This window comes from Thamnophis sirtalis, unplaced genomic scaffold (assembly GCF_051295495.1).
Source record: "Thamnophis sirtalis isolate CommonGarterSnake01/CBP01778 unplaced genomic scaffold, rThaSir2_p1.2 scaffold_15, whole genome shotgun sequence".
Classification (NCBI taxonomy): domain Eukaryota; kingdom Metazoa; phylum Chordata; class Lepidosauria; order Squamata; family Natricidae; genus Thamnophis; species Thamnophis sirtalis.
In genome coordinates, this window is record NW_028261395.1 from 2277968 (window position 1) to 2301805 (window position 23838).

A 23838-nucleotide genomic window follows, 5' to 3' on the forward strand; every position below is an offset into this window, starting at 1 on the left:
GGTCCTCTGCGAAAATGCCGTTAGCCTCCCTCCGATTGGCTGGCGCGCCGCGCGGCTTATTCAAAAATGGCCGGCTTCGCTCTTGGCTCGCTTCTCCCGCGAAGTTGGTTGCGGGGCGTGAAGAGCCGCTCGAGCGGTGTCCGCTGAAGGGCGGCTGCGCTCCTCTCCCTCCCTCGGCCCTCTCGAAGGGATCCCTCGGGGAGTAAGGGATAGTCCGGACCTGCCCCGCCGCGCCGTGGCTGAAGCGCCGGTTCCCCGGGACGAAGCGACCATGAGCTCTTCCGTCGAAGAGGAGGAAGGCAAGGACACCCAGGTGGTGGTGAGATGCAGGTAAGCCCCCGGCGAGGCATCTTCGCCCTTTGCTTTTTTGGGTCCTCCTCCTTCCTCCTCCAAGACCTCGCCCTGGTTTGATCCGGGTTCACCTCCAGGCTTGCAGCATTTCTCCCCCGCTTGGTCTGCCTCGGGATTCGATCGCGTTTACGGACGAGCCAGTCTGAGGCTCCTCGAAAGGACTCGAGTGTGTTTTAAAAGAAATAAAACTTTTGAAAGTAAAAAAAAAACCAACGGTCATAACTATGAACCAGTTGCAAGTATCTGGATTTTGATGATAAAGATGGCAAATTTGAAACATTGCCATAAATCACTTTTCCCCCAGTGCCAGTTGTAATTTTGCACAGTCACTAAATGAACTGTTGTAAGTAGAGGACTACCTGTACTGTGACCTTCAACTGCACTCCATGGCAGCTACAGAGAATCAGTCAATATGTGGTCATCCACCACTGGCTTTCTAAGGCTGGGCATTTTTGAAAGTAGCAACCTGCTGTTCTGTTTATTTGTAAATATATGCTAACTATCTAACTGTACGTAGTCCCTAATAAACTATGTAATAAAATAAAAAATAAAATAAGAAAGGACTCGAGTCGCGATGGAGGAGTTGCGTCCCCGGGGCTGCGCTGCCAAGATGAGCCAGTCTTGGATCTAGTCCCTCCCAAGTCCCAACCATCGACACGCCGCTTTGTTGAAGGAGACTGCGAGTCTTAGAGTAGGATAGAGCTGGAAGGAGGGACCTTGAGGTCTTCTAGTCCAGCTCCCTGCTCAGGCAGGAGAATCTAAACCATTTTAGGTAAGTGTTTGTCTGTCTACACCAGTGGTTCCCAACCTTTTTTTTGGCCATGTCCCACCACCAGGATGGGAACCACTGACCTAGACTCTCCTTAAAAACATGTGTTAAATACCAATAAGATAAATGCATAGACCAGGTATAAGTCTCTTGATAAGTCTCTTGGCTCAAAGCATCTTCAGATATAACTAATATACTGCAAGATTTATCAATTATACTGAAGAGAAAACTCCCCTTTATGGAAGCCTGGTATAGCTTAAAAGAATAGAACATAACTCCTAGCTCAATTGTTATAGGATCATTTACGCTTGTATAATCTCATTGACTTTAGTGTAAATGGTCAGTTCTGTTTATTGTGAACTGCTTTTAGATTTTTTTTAATAAGCAGTATCTAATGTGTCCAATATTAATAAGATAAATGCATAGTTCAGGCAGAAATGGCTATCAATAGTTAGCAATATGGGGAACTTTAAACATGATGCTTGAAAAACAAGAGAACAATTTAGTGATCAGAAATGAACAGCCGTTTTTCTCCTATTTGCTCTTAAAGTTATTTCCTTGTTTGGCCTGAAATTAATAACACTACATCATTGTTAACATTAATTGACTTTTTTTTAGTCCACTTCATGGGAAAATGACAATTCAGGAAGAGCAAATTGCAGACTATACTGAGAAAATCACCGCCCTGGAGGAAGAATTGAAAAACGTAAGTGAACCCAGTACATTTCTCTTGTCTTTTGGGATGATTCTCAGATGGTCAGGAAGCGCTAGCTTGCTCATCTTTTCACAAAAATTATCATGTGAAAAGCTTCCAGGTGTAGATGAATTTCTTGAGTGGCTTTCCTTTAGCAAGAGCTGTTAGATAAGCCCCCCCCCCCTTGGGAGAGCGAGTACATTCAGCGAAGCGTTGTGAGAGTTGTGTTGGAGAACACACAAACCAGCATACAGAGACACTGCAGTTTAAATAGGCTTTTATTTTCGTGGAAATAGAAGTATCAGAGTCCATCAAACAGCCCAAGTCATACACGGATAATTCAGTCAGTCATCAATGTCTTTCAGTTAAGGGATAGTCCAGTTACATAGTCCAGTATCATATAAACAGGTCAGTACACAAAGTTTGCTAGCAGTTGCAAAACTTACAATAGCTCACGGCACTCAGATCAGCCCAGCATCTAACAAACAGAGAGAGAGAGCTAGCAGGCATTCTGGCTCCCTCTTATGGCCGATGGAGAAATACAGCACCCAATCACATTTTACAGTATGATTTAAAGAAACAGTTACAACAGTAAACCATGATTTATATATTGCCAACCCAATCGTTAGATTATATTCCTAACATTCTCCCCTTTGGGTAGGACAATATATAAATCTTACAATCTTAATCCGCATTCCTCGCAACAACGTTTATGTTTTATATTACCTTGGGCCTTAGTAAAATGATCTGCAATGTTGTCCTCAGACATACAATACTCCAGTGAAACTTAATTTACTATTCACACTTTGCAGTACATTCAGATATCTTGTATGAGTATCTTTTGACCTAGTTTTTACAGCAAGATTGGATGCCATCTGAATTGCTGCTTGATTGTCTTCATAAACAACAATAGGCTCTCGTATGTCTATTCCCATATCCAGCAGGAGTTGTTTATAACACACCAAGTCTGTACATAATAATGACAGACATGAGAACTCAGCCTCCATTGTCAGACTTAAATGTTTTTGTCTAATAGACTGCCATCCAATTAGTGCCTTTCCCAGGAATACAACAAACCCTGATGTTGATTTCTGGGTAGACACATCTCTAGCAAAATTTGCATCAGCATATCCGGTTAAGCTCAGATCATCTCTAGGTTCTAAATACAATGCATAATGCATCGTTTGCTTAAGATATCTTAATATCCTTTTAGCAGCTTGCCAGTGCCTTTCAGTAGATTCAGCATTAAACCTGGCTAATTGATTTACACTGCATGCTATGTCGGGCCTTGATCAATTACTCAGATAAGATAAGCTACCAATTAATGATTGATAAATACCCTTATCAAACACAGGGCTTTTTACATCATCATGACTAAATTCCAGTCCCATTGGAGTTTTAGCTGGTTTACACAGTTCCATCCTGAACGTTCTGAGTAGCTGGTTAATCTTGGTTTGTGAGATTTTGTATCTTCCCCTAGTTTTATCTATTTTTAAACCAAGATATTGCCTAATCTCACCGAGATGTTTTATACTGAATTTCGTTCTCAACAGTGCAATAATCTCAGCTTCTTGCTCAGTTTTAGTGATTAATGCTATGTCATCAGCGAACAATAGCAACAATGAAATCACACCATTACTTTCTTTCTTAAACAAACATGGATCAGCTATGCCAGCTTTAAAACCCATCTTAGTTAACTCTTTTTAACTATACATTATTCCATTCATAGCCTGATTGCTTTAAGCCATAAAGACTCTTTTTTAACTTCCAGCAATCAGTGTTATTACCAGTGTTTAACTCTAAAGGGTTCTTTAAATATACAGTATGTTGCAACAGTGCATGGAGATATGCCGTCTCAACATCTAAATGATTCACTACATATCCATGCCTAGCTGCCCACATTAATGATGCACGTAATGTTGCAGCATTTAGACTAGGTGCAAATATCTCATCATAGTCATTGGCTGACTGATCAAACCCTTGTGCTACCAATCTGGCTTTATGGGTAACAGTCCCATCTACGCTTGTTTTAATCTTGTGGATCCATTTACATCCTACGGCATGTTTACCTGGGGGGAAACCTTACGTTTTCATACACCTCTAACTTTTGTAAGGATTTCAGTTCCTTTTCCATTGCTGTTTTCCAAACTATCCGCTCCTCCTTAGGATACAGAATTAATTCATGATAAGTAGCAGGAACTTTATCTGCTTGACACGCTATAGTAGCTTGATATCTGTCAGGTGGTCGTGTTACACGGGTTGAACCAAGGTGGCGCAGTGGTTAAATGCAGCACTGCAGGCTACTGCTAGATCAGCAGGTCAGCGGTTCAAATCTCACCGGCTCAGGTTGACTCAGCCTTCCATCCTTCCGAGGTGGGTAAAATGAGGACCCAGATTGTTGGGGGCAATATGCTGACTCTCTGTAAACCGCTTAGAGAGGCCTGGAAGGCCTATGAAGCGGTATATAAGTCTACTGCTATTGCTATTGCTATTGAACGTCTAGGCAACTCAGGGCTCACCAGTGGACTCTCCTGTTTCACCTGCTCCCGTTCTTCTAGTTCCTCCTGTACCTGCACTTCCTCCTTAATTGCTGGTTTTATTATTTCATCACTAGGGACTACCTGGGTGTCGATAATTACATCGTCAGTTGGTTCTAATTTATTCCACCCAACGTGTTCTATAAACTTACCACTAGCACTACAGTGAACCTTAGTTATGCCTTTCTCCCAAAATCTAAACAATCTATGTTTGGCCTCGTAACCTACGAAAGTTGTGTCTTCTTCCAAAATCTAAACAATCTATGTTTGGCCTCGTAACCTACGAAAAATAACCGTCGAGCTCTTTTCTGCCCTTTCAGTCTTACTTGTGAGGGAATATGCACCCATGCTGGGGCTCCAAATGTGTGTAGATAAATCAGGTTTTCTGCCATGCCACCTAGTGAATGGCAATTCACCGGTTGTTGTACACACCACGTTATTTAAAACATGGTTACTACACATCATAGCTTCGCCCCTCAGTGTTTCTGGCAAACCTGAATCAGTTATCATAGTTCAAGCCATGGCCTCCTTCATTGCCCCCTTCGTTCTACAAACGAGTTATGTTGTGGCCTATAAGGAGCAGAACGTTTATGCTCAATATCTTAACATCGTTTGAAATTTCTGGTTTGTAAACTCAGTCCCATTATCAGTAACTAAAGTGATAACCTTGCCTTCCATCTCTCTCTCCGCAAACCTCAGCCAATTAAAGAAATGCTGAAATGTTTCTCTTTTATTTTTCATTAAATAACAGAAACCGTATCTTGAATAATCATCCATGATACTCAAAACATAGCAGGCACCTCCCAAACTGGGTTTCTTAGGTCCTATTAAGAGCCGAGGTGGCGCAGTGGTTAAATGCAGCACTGCAGGCTACTTCAGCTGTCTGCAGTTCGGCTGTTCAAATCTCACCGGCTCAAAGGTCGACTCAGCCTTCCATCCTTCCGAGGTGGGTAAAATGAGGACCCGGATTGTGGTTGGGGGCGATATGCTGATTCTGTAAACCGCTTAGAGAGGGCTGAAAGCCCTATGAAGCGGTATATAAGTCTAACTGCTATTGCTATTGCTATTAAATCAGCAAAAGCAACTTCCAGGGGTTCCTTTATTTTAAAAGGAACCAAGGTGGCGCAGTGGTGGCGCAGTGGTTAAATGCAGCACTGCAGGCTACTGCTAGATCAGCAGGTCAGCGGTTCAAATCTCACCGGCTCAGGGTTGACTCAGCCTTCCATCCTTCCGAGGTGGGTAAAATGAGGACCCAGATTGTTGGGGGCAATATGCTGACTCTCTGTAAACCGCTTAGAGAGGGCTGAAAGCCCTATGAAGCGGTATATAAGTCTACTGCTATTGCTATTGCTATAAAACCATTTAGTCTGTTTGCAGGAGTAACTTTGCTCTTCTCCTGATTGCAAACATTGGAGTTTAAATATTTACTGCATGGTTTTTGGGCTTAATTGTGGCTGTTACTTGAGGACTACCTGTTCTTAGAAAAGCATTATTTTACTTACACACACGCATGCACACATATACGTATGTACAGGCATATGTATGTACGTACTGTATATATTAATGAACAAGCCATGTCAGCTTTTGTTAATTTTTGCCGTACAATCAGCAGGAAGGAAGATCGAGCGATCACACAGAAGCCCTTAGAGGCCGCATTTGGACTGCAGGTGGCCTGTCCTTACCCTCATTAAATTTACAAGTATATTTTGTCTTGACGCAGGTTACCGAGTTATTTACTGTACAAAAGGCTAAAATAGAAAAGTTCCAGGCAATCCTACAAGCCAGGGAAATGGAGCTGGAAGTGGAAGATACCCAGGAAGATTCGGATATCACCAAGGTTCTCCTTGCTAAAGAGGAATATGTGGCCTCAACCTTAGAGAGCTCAGAAGACCAACTTCATGGCACCGCCACCAAGGTCAGACCTTATAACATACACCTATCTTCTTCCCCAGATAGAAAAAATCTATACCGTTTACGGGCTCTGGGAAGTCGGGGGGGGAAGGGAGGGGGGGTGTTAGGGGGGAGGGGGGGATATATAGTATGTGCTAGATTTTAAAGTAACGCGACGGCGTTTGAGAGACCGCCTTCTGCCGATCACCTCCCTCCGACCGATTAGATCGCACAGGCTGGGCCTCCTCCGAATACCATCCGCCAGTCAATGTCGACTGGCGACTACACGGAGGAGAGCCTTTTCTGTTGCAGCTCCGACCCTGTGGAACGAGCTCCCCGTTGAGATTCGTACCCTCACCACCATCCAGACCTTCCGCGCAGCCCTCAAGACCTGGCTCTCCCAGCAGGCCTGGGGATAGGTTTCCAATTTACCCGCCCGAGTGTTGACTGTTGAATGCATGTTGTGGTTTACCATTTTATTTTGTTCACTATTGTTTGTCTCTCGGTACTGCACCCCCTTCCCTTGTGATTGTAAGCCGCCCTGAGTCCCCTCAGGGAGAAGGGCGGCCTATAAATCTCAATAAAATGCTAAAAAAAAATGACGGCACTCGTATACTGTTGCTCTTTAATTTCACTGTAAAAATAGGACAAGCTGAATATATTAATAGATTGTAGAAATACACCGAAGGGAAGAGTAGAGGGATAGAAGAAAGAGGAGTAGCGAGGGTGGGGGAGAAGGAAGGGAGGGAATGTATCGGGAGAGAGGAGTGGTAGAGGGAGAGGGGAAGTAGGGTAGGGGGGAATGATGGAGGGAGGAAGGGAAGTTGGAGGGGGGCGAAAGAAAGGGTGTATGGAGGGTCGAAGAGGTACATTGGGTTTTTATTTTGGGGGGTACTGCTGATAAGAGGAATGGCTGTGTTTATTGTTTAATGTTATATGGCCCCGGTTATGCACAGTATATATGTGACTGTACGAAAATGAAATGGAAAATAAAAACACATTTAAAACAACATACACCAATATCGTTTTTTAAAAATAGATTGGTTGCTACCGTGTTTCCCCGAAAATAAGACATGGTCTTATTTTCTTTTGAACCTCCCCCCCAATTTTTTTTTGCTTGGGCCTTATTATCGGGGGTGGGCTTATTGGGGTTCCCGGGTGGCTGCTCTCTTGCGAGCGGGCCCCCGAAGAGCCGGGCACAGCCTCAGGGGCAAACAGCTGTGTTGCACTGTCGCAGCAGCGCAACAAAGCCGCCATGAGGTGACCACGCTCATGAGCAGCCACTCGGCAATCCCCCTTTTTAGCCAAGCAGAGCACCGCTCACCGACCCAGTAATATCCCAAAGGCGCTAAGCCGCGTGGTGCTCTGCCCGGCTGGAAAGAGAGGTTGTGTGAGCACTTGTCCTGCCTCCAGCTCGTGTGCCTCCCAGCCTCACCATGCCCAGCTCTCCGTGTCCTTCCAACAGCCAGCCCACAACCATACAGACTCGGCAGCGGATCTCCGGAGTTTGGAAGCCGGTTATTCTCGGAGCAGGGCGGCGGGAGCGGGGCAGTGGTGGCGGCAGTGGCGCCTGCAAGGAGATCTGGGCATGGTGAGACTGGGAGGCACGCGAGCTGGAGGCAGAACAAGTACTCACGCAACCTCTCTTTCCAGCCGGGCAGAGCGCCATGTGGCTTAGCGCCTTTGGGATATTACTGAGTCATTGAGTGGCGCTCTGCCTGGCTAGAAAGGGGGGTTGCCGGGCGGCTGCTCGTGAGAGCAGCCGCCACGCAATCCCCCCGCTCCAGCTGGGCACAGCGCCACCCACCAACCTAGCGCTATCCCAAAGGCATCAAGCAATGTGAACGCCTTTGCCCCCCCCCTTCCCCCAGCTCCTGTGGCTTTGCGCCTTTGGGGTATCGCTAGGTTGGTGAGTGGCGCTCTGCCTGGCTGGAGGGGGGGGTGTTATCCAGGGGGCTTATTATTGAGGGAGAGCATATATTTTTTCCCACAGGAAAATAGCAATAATAGCAATAGCAGTAGACTTATATACCGCTTCATAGGCCTTTCAGGCCTCTCTAAGCAGTTTACAGAGAGTCAGCATATTGCCCCCAACAATCTGGGTCCTCATTTCACCCACCTCGGAAGGATGGAAGGCTGAGTCAACCCTGAGCCGGTGAGATTTGAACCGCTGAACTGCTGATCTAGCAGTAGCCTGCAGTGCTGCATTTAACCACTGCGCCACCTTGGCTCTAAAAATATGGCATGGTTTTATTATCAGGACATGTCATAATTTTGGGGAAACACAGTAGATTAAAATAATTGTACTTTCAATAGAGAGAGATAAACCATGGAAGAGTTTCAGTAGCTCTTACAGTTCTGAAAGAATATTGGACTTTTTGGGTCATTCTTGATGAAGTCAGCCTGTCTTTGTCGATCAGAAAAGAGTGCATCCTATGAAGAGACAATAGGGAGAACATTGTATGTGTGTGCGAGAGAGAGAGAGTGTGACCCGTCAAAACCACGGTCCACAAAAGCGCGCTCGACGAAAGCGCGTACGTGACGTCATCACAGCGCGACGAAAAAAATTAAAAATTGAAATAAAAATAAAATTAAAGCAAGCCGATTCACATAAAGGTAAGGGTTAGGGTTAGGTTAAGGGTTAGGGTTAGGTTTAGAGCGTTAGGGTTACATTTAGCGTTAGGTTAAGGGTTAGCGTTAGGTTTAGCGTTAGGTTAAGGGTTAGGTTTAGGGTTAGGTTAAGGGTTAGCGTTAGGTTTGGGGGGGTTAGGGTAAGGTTTTCGCTTTAATTTTACATTTATCGATCACAGCACGATGTTTTCGTCGCGCTGTGATGACGTCACGTACGCGCTTTCGTCGAGCGCGCTTTTGTCTACCGCGGTTTTGTGGTGGAACTGCGAGAGGAAGGGGAGGAGCGGGGAGGTGACATTTGAAGACTTATCAATCTTTTTCTTTTTTTTCCCCCGTAGCTGCTTACTACAGTTGAAGAAACTACCGGTGATGTGTCTGGTCTGCATGCAAAATTAGATCGGAAGAAAGCAGTTGAGCAGCATAATGTGGAAGCTCAAAGGTCCTTTATGGAGCACATGAACGCACACTTCGACCAAATCCAGAGCTCTGTGAGAAAGAACTGTCAGAATCAGCAAGAGATGCTAAACTCTTACACCTCCTCAGTTAGTAAGTGCTTCTATTCAACTTCACACGTCAATAAAACCAACACACAAACCTTACACCTGACATGCCAAAACCTTGATCGGACTTGTGTGAGAAATCAGAACCGTTATACCAAACCACTCTTGCCTTCTAGGAAGAAGGGGACTGGGCCAAATTGTTGTAACTCGTCTTTTTCTTATTAGATGATCTTCTCAACACCAGTTTATCGACATTTGGAGTCACCGCGGCAGCTATCGATGCAGCATTCACTTCGGTAAAAGAAATAGTTTCGACTGAAGTCTCCCTGGCTGCCGAAAAAATGCTGACTCAGGACACGCTAACCTCCAAAAATAAAAATGACCTCCAGAAAATGATGGTAAGTACAGGTGGCATAAAGTGGAATAAAGTTTCGGTTGTTTGCTGTTAAAGTATAAACCAGGGGAAAAAAGAAAGGGGCGATTACCCCAGAGTTGGAGGTTCCGTGTACAATAAAATAGCATAGTTGGAAGGGACCTTGGAGGTCTTCTAGTCCAACCCCCTGCCTAGGCAGGAAACCTTATACCGTTCCAGACAAATGGCTATCCAACATCTTCTTAAAGACTTTCAGTGTTGGGGCATTCACAGCTTCTGGAGGCAACTTCTGTTCCACTGATTAATTGTTCTGACTGTCAGGAAATTTCTCCTCAGTTCTAAGTTGCTTCTCTCCTTGATTAGTTTCCACCCATTGCTTCTTGTTCTACACTCAGGTGCCTTGGAGAATAGCTTGACTCCCTCTTCTTTGTGGCAACCCCTGAGATATTGGAAGATGCTATCATGTCTCCCCTAGTCCTTCTTTCCATTAAACTAAACATACCCAGTTCCTGCAACCGTTCTTCATATGTTTTAGCCTCCAGTCCCCTAATCATTTTTTTTGCTCTTCTCTGCACTCTTTCTAGAGTCTCCACATCTTTTCTACGTCATGGTGACCGAAACTGAATGCAGTATTCCAAGTGTGGCCTTGCCAAGGCATTATAAAGTGGTATTAACACTTTACGTGATTTTGATTCTATCCCTCTGTGTATGTAGCCTAGAACTGTGTTGGCTTTTTTGGCAGCTGCTTCGCACTGCTGGCTCATATTTAAATGCTTGTCTACTAGGACTCCAAGATCCCTCTCACAGTTACTACTATTGAGCAAGGTGCCACCTATACTGTACCTGTGCATTTCGTTTTTCTTGCCTAAATATAGAACAGTCTTTTCACCATTGAATTTCATTTTATTAAATAGTGCCCAATGTTCAAGTTTGTCAAGATCCTTCTGTATCTTAAGCCTGTCTTCTGGAGTGTTGGCTATTCCTGCCAGATTGGTGTCATCTGCAAATTTGATGAGTTCCCCATTTATCCCCTCATCCAAATCATTGATGAAGATGTTGAAGAGTATTGGGCCTAAAACAGAGCCTTGGGGTCCCCCACTGCATACTTCCCTCCATGTAGATGCAGTTCCATTGAGAACTTCACACTGAGTGCTGTTGGTCAGCCAGTTAGGAATCCATCTGGTGGTGATGCTGTCTAACCCACATTCTTCTAATTTATGCCTTACTGAAGTCCAAGTAAACTATATCGACGGCATTCCTCTGGTCCACTAATTTAGTCCCTTTGTCAAAGAATGCAATAAGATTAATCTGGCATGATCTGTTTTTGACAAACCCATGTTGGCTTTTGGCTATTACTTTGTTTGCTTCTAGGTGTTCGCTAATTTGTTGCTTGATTATGATTTCCAGAATCTTTCCTGGTATTGAGGTCAGGCTGATATGTCTATAGTTTCCTGGATCTTTTTTTTTTGTTCCTTTTTTGAAGATGGGAACCACATCAGCTCTTTTCCAGTCCTCTGGCAAGTTCCCCGGTGCTCCAGGATCTCTGAAAGATATAGTTCAGTGGTTCTGAGATCTCATCTGCCAGTTCCTTCAAAACCCTGCGTGTAATCTGTCCGGTCCTGGTGATTTGAACTCGTCTGGGTAGACAGGTGCTCACTTACCATTTTCTTCCCTGTTTCAATGTGTGTTCCTAATCTGATTTTTGTGGTGCTGTTTTTGATAGGTTGGACTGTTTTATCCCTTTGTGTAAAGACAGATGCAAAAAAAAAAAAAATGAGTTAAATAGTTCTGCTTTCTCACTGTTGCTTGTCACCTTCTTGCCACTTTCTCCCAGCAATTGTTTCCTTAACCCTTTTCTTGTTTTTAACATGTTGGAAGAAGCTTTTTTTTGTTATTTTTTATCTTTTTATACTTATACGTTTCATATACTTGTATCTTTTATACTTACCTCGTGTGGTTTTCAAATGAAGGACAATGTAGACATTATGACTCCAATAAGACCGATTTTGGCCCAGCCTTTCTTCATCCACTGTCATGAGCATAAAAGCTAGGAAATTTGATTATTAGAAACACGGGGGAAGTTCCTATATTACAGCAGGATGCAAATAAGAATGCTGTTCAAATGCAATTCTACAGAAGGATCAGAAAATTGTGTCTTTGGCCTATTCGTAAGTATTTTTGCTTATTGTCTTCAATAAAATTTCACTGGAGTTTTATTAAGTGCCGCGTCAGCTCTCGGGAACACATCTTGCATTGAATGAAGGCTGACACGGTAGGAATCGATAAGTGATCTTATCGATTCCTACCGTGTGAGAAATAACGGCTAATTCGGAGCCGTTAATAATGTCTTAGGCCTTTTCCGCAATTCTTTTTTTCTGGTTGGGTCTCAAATGTTTTCTTTGTTGGAGGCAATGAGTTCACTATCTGGTCTGCTCTTCTAGGAGGAACACGCGTGTGGACTGGACAAGGCGTTGAGTAGTCTAACCCCTGTGGTACAACTTGTGCAGAGTATAAACTCTCAGCTGCAGGAACACTTCAAGAAAAATTCATCCTTGGCAGAAATGGTAATAAACATACCTTGAAGTACTAGCATTGTTGAATACATATAAACACATCCGACTGGTATTGTTTAGAAAAAGTCAATATCTCTGTGCCCTTGAAAACTGATGACCTAGACTTCCTGGGAGGAGCCTACTGGTGAAGGCAGCAAAAAATCAGCTGCCTCCGAATTCCTGGCTACGTACCTGTTTAGAGGATCTTCCATCTGACGTCTTATCAGGTTTTCTTATCCTTCAGGCAAGAGGGAAAGAAGAAACTGTTTTGCTGGCAAATGCTCTTCGATTTTTGCAGCTTTTGTGCTTGCAAGGAAAGGGGGGCGAGCCCAAGGCAGAACGGCTGTCCGTGCTGGGAACTTCAAACTGCCTTGTGCAGGACAAAGTAGGTCTCTCCCACTCTGCTCTAAGTTTTGTTTGATTTAATCTTATCACGAGCTGAATCCGTTTACTGCGAGGACAATAATTGCTTATCAACATTTTAGTTTCTTCTCTTTTTCTCCTCCGAAAAATTATTTACTCAGAGGCTTTTAAAATGGCGCCGAGCAGGCTGGTTTCTCCGGTAATAACGAACACTTTTTGCTAATCCTCACAAGACTTCAAAAGAATTCAAAACAAAAGAGATAGCTTATCAAATGTTTTGGTTTCACAATAGAAGAATTTTACTCCTTCATTAACTTTGTTATTTGGAAGTTAAATGGTGATGAATCTGTTGAACGGTCTTGTTACAATGTTTACTCACTGAAAGTTTTGCCAAGCCTTAAACTTCAAAATAAAAGCCTCTTTACTTAAAGCTGCATATTTAGGCGATAGAGTTTTATTAACTGCAGGCAGACAAATTTTGAAATGGCCTCAAAACCAAATATTAACTTGAAGTCTTCACCCTCTACTTCCAGGGGTACACCCTCAGTGCCTGGCACAAAGCTGCAGCCTCCGCTTCCTACGCCCCCTGCTGGGGATGTATTAACGAAAGAATTTTTTCTGAGTAATCTAAGCGAGGCTCTTAATGCACAGACAATTAAAATGGAAGATAAATTTAGAGATAATAGAGAGGAGAGAAAAGAGGAAATAAAAGAAATGAAAGAAGAAATTAAAAGTGAAATTAAAAGTGAAATAAAAGGACTTAAACAGGAGTTGTATGAGAAATTTGAGGCTAAGGTTGATAAAATTAGAGACGACATGCTGAGTCTTGTAACTGTATTAACAGAACATATTTCTGGAGTGGAAGATACTCTAGAGGTTCTTAATGATGCCAATGCTAACTTGACATTGAAAACAGAGGTGGTGGAACAAAAAGTGGAAAATGCTGAAAAAGAAATTATTATGATACAGTACCGACAAATGGAGCTTGCATTAAGAGTAAGGGGGCTGCGTGAGGAGAAACAGGAGAACCTGAAACAGATCCTATCGGAAGCTTTTGACCGCCTGATGGGAAGACCAGGGACCAACCAAGGCTGGCAAATTGACAAAGCTTACCGCGTTAACTCCTGGCTGGCAAAGCAGAAGCAGCTTCCTCGAGACATCGTTATATATTTTACTACAAGAGAGTTCAGAAATATGGTACTGCAAGCGTCTTATAACACTAAGCTTCAAATTGGCGGTCAAGACCTGGCTGTTTTGAAAGAGATACCACCTCAAATGTTAAGAGCCAGAAGAGACTACGCTTTTTTGGTCGAAGAACTCAGAAACCGTCAGATACAGTATAGATGGGATGCACCATTCGGCATCATATTTACATTTGATAAGCAAAGGTACCGCCTCAACTCTGTATGGAAAGCCCGAGATTTTTATTATAATATATTGAAGGCTGGACACCCTGCACCATCTGGACCTAGAGAAAGACCACAAGAAGGACAGGATAGACAGCAAACTACACAACCACCAGACAAGATGGAGCATCTCTCTTCTCTAGAAGTGCAAGGTGCTATGGAACCAAGACCTAGCCGCATGACTACCAGACGTATGGAGAAACAAGCTAAGAAGCAACAGTATCAACAATTATCGGCCATCGATCAAGGAACTACAACAACAAATCTGGAAGCAGTGGGAGGAGCTAAACCTAAGGTTAAACAGGCCGTGCAGGAAGCTCTAAAAATGCTTCAACCAACCAAAGATGACAACTAAGATTTTAACATGGAATGTCAACGGACTGAACTCTCCACAGAAGAGGAAGAAAATATTTCATTATCTTAAACAGTTTAAGAACGATGTAATTTGTTTGCAAGAAACTCATATCAAGTCAACTGATCAAAAATATCTGATCAACTCAAAACTTGGTCAACATTTTGCAGCTTCTGCTATGGAAAAGAAGAATGGTATAGTTGTATACTTAAGAAAAGATATGAAAGCTGAATTAATAGAAGCAGATCCCTTCGGAAGATATATTGCTTTAGACTTGATCTTAGAAGGGAAAAAGACATTACTTTTGGGAATTTATGCACCCAATCAACAGCAAGATAGATTCTATAGAAATCTTCATGCTAAATTAGTACAGTGGGACTATAGTTCCTGTATACTATTGGGTGACTGGAATGGAGTGATAGACACTAAGAGAGATAAGAAGATTTCCCGCCTAAATACCAAGATGCGAGCAAAGTTACCCAAATCCTTCTTTGACATTATGGATGATTTTGAATTGAGAGATATCTGGCGAGAAAGAAATGCAGAGGAATATGACTTCACTTTCTTCTCGGACAGGCATCAATCCCTTTCAAGGATTGATTTTATTCTAACTACTAATGATTTGCTTTCTAGGGTCAAGAAAACAAAGATTGCAGCTAGAGTCCTTTCGGACCATAACCCAGTTTGGATGGAGTTGGGAAGGGTAGTGCAGGCAAGAAGGTTTTGGAGACTGAATGAAAATTTATTTAGATATGAAAACTATATTAATGATTGTAAAAAATTACTATCTGAATATTTTGTTTTGAATATGAATAAGGGTACATCTATGGAATTTGTATGGGATGCAAGCAAAGCGTATATGAGAGGAGTTTTGATGAATATAAATAAAACACATAGAAATAAGCAAGGGTTAAAACGAACAGAACTGGAAGAGGAAATTAAGAGAAAAGAGCTGGAGTTAACAAGGAAACCAGACGATACAAAGGCTAAGGAAACTATTAACATATTAAAATCTCAATTTGACATGTTGATCTCTGACCAGGTAGCTACTAATTTATTATATGCAAAACACAATACTTTTTGTAATGCAAACAAACCTGGCAGATGGTTAGCTTATCAGATTAGGAAAAAAAGGAAAACTCGAAATATATCTAAAATGATTTACAGAGGGAAGGAGGTGTTCCAACAGGAAGAGATTCAAAAGGCTTTCTGGGAATTTTTTACAGAACTGTATAAAGGGGATAAAATTAATGGTTTAGACATAGACAAATATTTAGACAAGGAGAAAATACCTTCAGTTAGAGAAGAACACAGGCAAAAATTGAATCAACCAATAACCTCGGGGGAAATCCTGCAGGTAATTAAGCAATTAAAGCCAGGGAAAGCACCAGGTACAGATGGCTTGACAGCGGTTTACTATAAAAACTTACAGTTAGAAATGGTAGAACCTCTTAGAGAATTATTTAATATGATTCAAACGGAAGGTAAAGTCCCTCCATCTTGGAAGACAGCGTTTATATCTTTGATACCCAAAGAAGATCAAGATACTACTCAACCCAAAAATTATAGACCCATTTCATTACTGAATGTAGATTATAAAATTTTTACTAAAATATTAGCAAATAGGTTAATGTTGGTCATTCAACAATTGATACATACGGACCAAACAGGTTTTATACAAGGGAGACAGATGAAAAGTAATGTCAGATTAATTATTAATGCATTAGAATATTTGGGAAAGAACAACCAGATCCCTGCTGCGTTTATATTTTTGGATGCTGAGAAGGCCTTTGATCGAGTTAACTGGCAATTTCTGTTGAAGATATTGCAAAAAATGCAGATAGGAGATAATTTTTTACAGTCAATTAAAGCAATATACCAACAGCAAACAGCACAAATCATAGTCAATGGAAGTTTAACAGACTCTATTCAAATTGGAAAAGGTACAAGACAGGGTTGTCCTTTGTCCCCATTATTGTTTATTATAACTTTGGAAGTATTGTTGAATAAAATACGGGGCTTGGATGGTTTAAAAGGGATCAAGATTAGGCAGCAAGAATATAGAGTCCGCGCTTTTGCGGATGATTTGGTCATAATATTGGAACAACCGCAGGAATCCAGTATGGTTTTAATGAATACGATTAATCAATATGGTCAAGTGTCTGGCTTTAAAATAAACTTAGGAAAAACCAAAACATTAGCTATAAATATGAATATTAAACAAAAGGAAGAATTAGGAGTGATGCTAGGATGTGAGGTAGTTAAAAAAGTCAAATATCTTGGAGTTAACATTTTAACTTCAAATGGGAAGTTATATAAGCATAATTATGAACCACTTTGGCATAGCATACAGACAGAGATGAAAAAATGGGAGAAATTGCACTTATCTTTGCTGGGCAGGATAGCGGCAGTGAAAATGAACATTTTACCAAAATTTTTATTTCTTTTCCAAATGTTACCTATACTTAAAAAAGATGCGAACCTTTTAGAATGGCAGAAGGGTATCAACAAATTTGTGTGGGCAGGAAAGAAGCCGAGGGTAAAGATGAAAATAATGCAAGATGTACGTGAGAGAGGAGGACTGAAACTACCTAATTTAAAACTATATTATGATGCAGTGGTATTATCTGTAATTAGTGATTGGATTCATTTAACCAATGATAGAATATTGAACATTGAGGGACACGATCTGGTATTTGGTTGGCACGCTTACCTGTTATTCAACAAAAAATTGGATAAGAACTTTAAAAGTCATATTTTAAGAAATGCTTTATTGCGGGTTTGGAAGAAATACCAATATAAATTAAATGACAAGATACCCATGTGGGCAATTCCTAGACATGCAATTGAAAATATGAATACAGCACAAAAACAGGACAGATTTACCTACAGACAGCTTCTTACCTCGGAAAGGGGGGTATTACAATTAAAATCTTTAGAGGTATTAAAAGAGGAGAAGGTAATTCAAACATGGTTCCAGTATGGGCAATTACAGGCTAGGTGGAAAATAGATCAAAAAATTGGTTTTATTCAAGTTGAGGATAATCTGTTTAAACAAATAAGAGATCAAAGCTTAATGCATATAAAGAGGATATATAATGTATTAATACAGATGGATTCGGAAACAGAATTAGTTAAAGATTGTATGATAAAATGGGCTCAAAATATTGAGGAACCAATAATGTTGGATACATGGGAAAGAATCTGGGTAAGAAATGTGAAATTTACACAAGCTCAAAATCTGAGAGAAAATTTTTACAAGATGTTCTATAGATGGCATTTAGATCCTAAAAAGTTGGCTTCTATGTATCCGAATGTACAGCCTAAATGTTGGAGATGTGGTTCTCTCGATGCTACATATTATCATATATGGTGGACCTGCCAAAAGGTTAAAGCATTTTGGATAAAAATATGGTGGGTTATGCAAAATGTTTTTAAAAGAAGGATAAAGTTTAGTCCTCAGTTATTTTTACTAGGTATATGTACTGACTTTACAGTGGTAGAGACCAATTTGACTCTGCACCTGATAACTGCAGCAAGACTGTTGGTGGCGCAATATTGGAAGAAGGAAGACTTGCCTACAATTCAAGAATGGACATTGAAAGTAACAAACTTAGCTGAAATGGCTAAAATATCGGCATATCTCAAAGATCATTCAAATGAGAGATATAAACGAGACTGGAAAAAATGGATTGACTATATACAAAATAAATACGGGACTAAGAAATTCCAGTTAGCCTATGCTTAAGATCAGAAATGATTTAAATTGTTTAAAGTTAGTTCAGTAAGAAGAAGCTAAGGTCAATCTAGAATGTTATTAATTTCTTTATTTCTTTTTTCTCAATAGATTTTAGACTGTGTTAGTTAAAATTCTATACCGTGTACGGGTTCTGGGAAGTCGGGGGGGGGGAAGGAGGAGGGGGGGTGGGGGGGTGGAGGGAGGGAGGGGTATACACACAAAAAAAATTGTACTTCAATGTTTTAATGATTGACAAATGATGACATATTTGTGTTTTTTTTTTAAAGAAAAAAGGGGGAAATCTTGCTTCTTATAAAGAATAAAAAACAGTACATTCCAAAAAAAAAAAAAAAAAAAAAAAAGAAAACTGATGACCTCTTTTTCTGACCGAAAGATTACAGGCTACAAAGAAGAACTGTCTGCCTTCTTCCATGATCATTCTCTTGATTTGAGTAAACTGCACAAAAACTGTTCCCAAATGTTTACTCAACTTCAGGATAGTTACGAGAGCCTGCAAGAAGAAGTGGAGCTGACCAAGATGGCACAGAAAACGGTATTTCTTCCATTTCCATGATCAAGCCGGTGTCCATAATGCACTAGAATAGAAGTGGGTGGTGGGGTGATGATCTTAGAGCAATATAGATTGCTACTCTGTTTAAGGGACACCGTTAGGCTCTGCTGACCATTGTTCCTTTCTCTATCCTGGTTGATTATTATTGCATGTTACATATGGTCCAGTGGGACCTTCTTAAGAGACAGTTTTCTGGACTTTTACTGCTGTTATTAATACTACAACCAAACAAAGAAGGATGAGTGGAAAACATGGGGATATAGGTTAGCTTCGTGTGCACAAATGCCTTCCACTAATATGGAGGTTAACATTGTTCGCATTTCTTCTTAAAGTTACATAATACATACCAAGTCAAATGTGTCCAAGTAGATCGAGGAGAAATGTGAATGTGTCCTTTCTTGTGCACATTCTTGTAGGAATGGAAGGGAATTTGGCTGTACCTAACAAGGGGGAAATCTGCTTATTGAAAAAGGCCTAATCAGGATAAGCAGTACTATATTTCTATGTTTGTTTCATCCTTCATAGTAACTCGGAGGTAGAGTGTGGTTATCTCTAAATTCCATTTTAGAGTTGTGAGTCAGCTTCTTCGAGATTGGAAGCAGGTTGGATAAAGACATTTGAGATTTGGCCGTATCTAGCAGTCTTTCATCCCATGTATCTCCTGAAAGGTGGATTTCCCCCACTCCCTTAACTGTCTCTAAAATAAAATATTCAGCTGTATAAGAGTTATTGTTCTGCATTAACTATTAACAAAAATGCATCTGAAGTACATTTGAATACATGTGAGTTTCCTGCATGCTTTCAAACTCTTTTACTAAAATACTTTTCCTTAGTAATATTTTCTTCCAATTTCCCTTGATTCATACTAGAATACAGCCCAACTTATTGCTTCACTGCAAAATCAACTAACCGTGTTCGATAACCAAGCTCAGCAGAATTTCAGCCAACTCCTAGAGAAAGGTGGAAGCCTAAAGAAGAATATCAATGATGTACAAGAGAATATAATTGTGTAAGGAAGCTTTTAAACTTATTTTTTATCCTGAAATACGTTTGAAGGATTATTCTACTATTCTGCAGTTCTTGGGAGTCAGATTCATTCCGATATTTCTTGGACTCAAGCATCTGTGGGAAGCCCTGCTTCAGACTAAACTTGTATAACTGTATTGTCAAGGTAGACATTTAGAAATCAGAATTTTATTTCACTCAAAATCAATTGAAATAAATAATAAAATTTCTTTTTTGCTAATCCCCTTTATTGACTAATGTCAATTCCAGGGACTGCTACTGCCTTTATGCATTGTGCATGGTGTTGGTCTCCATCTCAATAACACTTCTGATAATCAAAGGCAGTGGTGGACATCTTTGAGGGATGGGCAGTACTTTAAAAAAATATTTCAGGATGTTCAAATTAAAGTAAGGCTTGCATGCATTTGCTGTTAGCATTTTTATTGGGGGGGGGAATGGCATACTGTATGTTTTCCCACTTTTTCTCTAAAATAATGCCATAACAGATTCTTCCAGAATGACTGGATGCTTTAATAAATATCGGTGAAATTAGCATTTTAGAGATAACACTGATTTGACTGCTGCTTTAGACTTAGCCTATCGTATTTTTTGGACTATAAAACGCACCGGAGTATAGGACACAAGATTTTGAAGAGGTGATTTTTTTAAAAAAGAGGTTTTTGTATTCTGCAGGCCTCCCAAACCCTCTGCACGTCCATTTTTGCAAAGGGGGCGCCGTTTCGGTTGGACAAAAACGCTTATTCAGTGTATAAGATCCACCCAGATTTCTACCCTCTTTTTTTGAGGGAAAAAGGTGCATCTTTTATTCTGAAAAATACAGTATGTGATAAAGCACAAAGATTAGTGCAGGGAATAATCCTTGGCTAAATCCTTTTCTTTAGGCAGACTATTGGCCTTGTCAACTCTGCCAATTCCCAGCAGAACAAGATGATTCCAGCTCTGGATGACCTTTCCCAAGAGATCAAGCAGTCCAGCCACGATAATGTTAAGATACTCCTGGAATCAGACAACTACTGTAAAAATCTGAGCAGTAGTTTGAGAAAGACGTGCAAAGAAGCAACTAGTTGGGCTGAAACGGCAACTGCAGAGATAGGCTGTGTAGTTGATCAACAGAAAGCGTTTCTCAACAGCCAGAACGAACACCTACAAAACATGTATAAGGTAATTCTAAATCTTACAAAGTTTATCAAAGACTTTTTAGACATAGAATTTTATGACAGGTACATCCAGGTAGTCCTTGACTTAGGGCCATAATTGAATGCAAAATTTCCATTGCTAAGCGAGGCAGTTGTTAAGTGAGCTGTGCCTCATCGATGAACTTTTTGGTCACAGTTGTTAAGTAAATCACTGAATTTGTTAAGTGAATCTGCCCCCCCCCTCTCCATAAAGCTGGGAAGGTTACAAATAGTGACCCCGAGACAGTGTAAACCAGGGGTGTCAAATCGGCCCACGGGGTGCTTAAATCTGGCCCAAGGGGCCGGCCTGGAAATGGCAAAGGAGTGGCCCGCGGTCCCTCTGGCGGCCAAAATAGGGCACAGGGGGAGGAGAACGACAATTGTGATCCAGACCTTGAAGAAATCCTGTTTTGATACCCCTGGTGTAAACTGTCATAAATACATGCCAGTTGCCAAGCATCCAAATTTTGATCATGTGACCCTGGGGATACTGCAAAGATCGTAAGTGGAAAAACTGATCACATCACGTTTTTCAGTGCTGTTGTCATTTTAAACGGTCGCTCAACAAATGGTTGTAAGTCAAGCATGGCCTGTATATAATTGTTTAGACTAGGCATGTCAAACTGGTGGCCATATGGGTCACGTGCAGGCCACACCCACCTCAGCTCCACAAAGGCAAAAGACAATGCAATACGTCACAATCCGTGACGCGATCGAGTTTGATACCTGTGTTTTAGATCATATGATACAATGTGTTTTCCCTGAAATGGCTATTGATGGCTGTCTGCCTTTAAGCCTGGAAGAAGGACCCGAGCCATGTTTCCCCACCCTCAAACAGTCTCTCTTCTAGAAATAATGATGGTTCGCATACTTGGAAAGGACCATAAATTCTTGTCATATATTGAGTACAATAAGTTTCATTCAGTCAAACCTGCAGTTTATAATGTTGCAGATCTGGTTTCTTGACGTTATACCTTACGTCTTAAGATGGTTGGCTTCCAGGGTCTCCATGACAAATGTAACGCATCAGAAGCCAATGTGACAGACTACATGAAGAGGCAAAAAGAGGCCGAATATGTTGCCCTCCGGAGGCTTCTTGACCACTTGGAGAATGACCGAGAGGTGCTTACCGAACAGAAAGACCTGCTCCTTGAAGAAGCAGAGGATGGCTTAATTCAGATTAATGGCTTACTGACTGAGGATCTGAAAACTGATCCCCCCACAGGTATTTGGAGGGGGAAAAATTAGCCCTGTTGATTGGGGCATGTATATTTTTTTCAGTAATTTTATTAAGAACTATACAGATAAAACTAACAAGGAACTTAATACAAGAATGTGTTTGTTTTTTAAAAAAAGAAAGATAAATTGTAGAAAGGAAACACCACCAAAAATGGTAAGAAAACTTCCCTCAAAAACTGCAGCAAGATACTATTCAACATTAATAATGTGTTGCTGTCTCTTAAACAACAACCAAATCTTTATTCCATGCCTCAGCCCATTTCCTATTGCTAAATCTTTAGGTCTCCTTATTGATTAATAAAGAACTTAAAAAAAAAAAATAGAAAAAATACCCGTCAGTATATTACTATATAATCCTCTTTTCCATTTAGTCTAAATCCTCCTCAACCTTCTCTTAATAATTAAATGTTACAAAGATAATAAAAATTGAAAGCTATTAAACAAACATCATTTGGAATGAAACCTCTTATTTAGATATCAAAAATTGGTAATCTAAATATTACAAATTCATCCATTGCACCACTGAACATTTCCAAAAGAGAAATAATCCAATCCAGATGATCATCAAACATCACTAAAGATAACACCTCATTATTTTATAATTTTTTCCTTCTTCCTCTCAGCCATCCTAAAAATCTCTTGGATAAAATTCTGTGTTCTTCTAGTATCTTAGCCCTTCCCTTGAAGTTCTTATCATCTTGATCTAAGACAATTTGTACCTCCAGTAAATGTCTTATATTTCCATTTAAAAGGATAGTTCACATTGTTCTTTGGTGACATTATTTCCATGTCTTTTTTGATTGGTAGACTGATTATTCAATTCCACTTGTGGAGCTGGTATTTCCATCTCTTTCTTGTAAGTCGTAATTTTTACATCCATCTCCACGTCCATGTTTAGTTGGACATAGTCTTAAAATGTTTTCCAGCAAAGGGTTAAAAAGCTCCATCACTTCTCACGCCCAGAGATCACGTTTTCGTTAAAATAGCTTTAACAATTGACCCTTCAAAGATCTTTTGCCCTGAAATAGCAATAGCAGTTAGACTTATCTACCGCTTCATAGGGCTTTCAGCCCTCTCTAAGCGGTTTACAGAGTCAGCATATTGCCCCCAACAACAATCCGGCTCCTCATTTTACCCACCTCGGAAGGATGGAAGGCTGAGTCAACCCTGAGCCGGTGAGATTTGAACCGCCGAACTGCAGAACTGCAGTCAGCTGAAGTAGCCTGCAGTGCTGCATTTAACCACCGCGCCACCTGTAAATAAAACAGGATTTTCTAATTACTAATTATCTTTCTAATGAGAGGATCTTTCTAATTACACTGGACAACTTTTTTTCCCCCAGGAGTTTTGCTTTTGAAAAACCTTTGGTGATAAGTTGTTTTGACATTTTTGTATGCCGAAGAGTATTTCTGTTTGCCAGTAAAGTGTCTTGGGGCGATGTATTTGCCAAAACGATGACACAACTATAAAATGGGACTAATTTAAAGCTTTCCCAGCACTTAGTAAAAGTAATGAATAGTAACGTAAGCTCTTTGACTTTACAGCATAAAAGAAGCGTCAAAAAGGATAAAGAGAACAAACCGGCATTCTTTCTGAAAAAGGCCAAGGAGGAGGATTCAGCCACTCCATCTCTCCCAAAGTCAAAATATCCGTTAAGAGGTCTCAACTAA

General features: G+C 40.9%; 1 protein-coding gene across 1 annotated transcript; it reads left to right on the forward strand.

Moving 5' to 3' along the window:
* Positions 1-271: 271 nt before the first annotated feature.
* On the forward strand, positions 272-23838 carry LOC148042424 (kinesin-like protein KIF11-B). Its single transcript, XM_087702385.1, has 11 exons — positions 272-330; positions 1739-1826; positions 6072-6266; positions 9211-9418; positions 9598-9770; positions 12187-12309; positions 18552-18710; positions 19598-19737; positions 20636-20915; positions 21932-22154; positions 23713-23838. Exons 1-11 carry the CDS (start codon positions 272-274, stop codon positions 23715-23717), a joined length of 1653 nt encoding a protein of 550 aa, XP_087558511.1. The 3' UTR covers positions 23718-23838.

What these genes read in the sequence shown, in the direction of transcription:
- LOC148042424 (XM_087702385.1), top strand. Translation starts at nt 272, where the DNA reads ATGAGCTCTTCCGTCGAAGAGGAGGAAGGCAAGGACACCCAGGTGGTG. An exon ending in ATGACCTCCAGAAAATGATG is followed by an intron (nt 9,771 to 12,186) that starts GTAAGTACAGGT and finishes CTGCTCTTCTAG; the next exon opens with GAGGAACACGCGTGTGGACT. An exon ending in GTACAAGAGAATATAATTGT is followed by an intron (nt 19,738 to 20,635) that starts GTAAGGAAGCTT and finishes CCTTTTCTTTAG; the next exon opens with GCAGACTATTGGCCTTGTCA.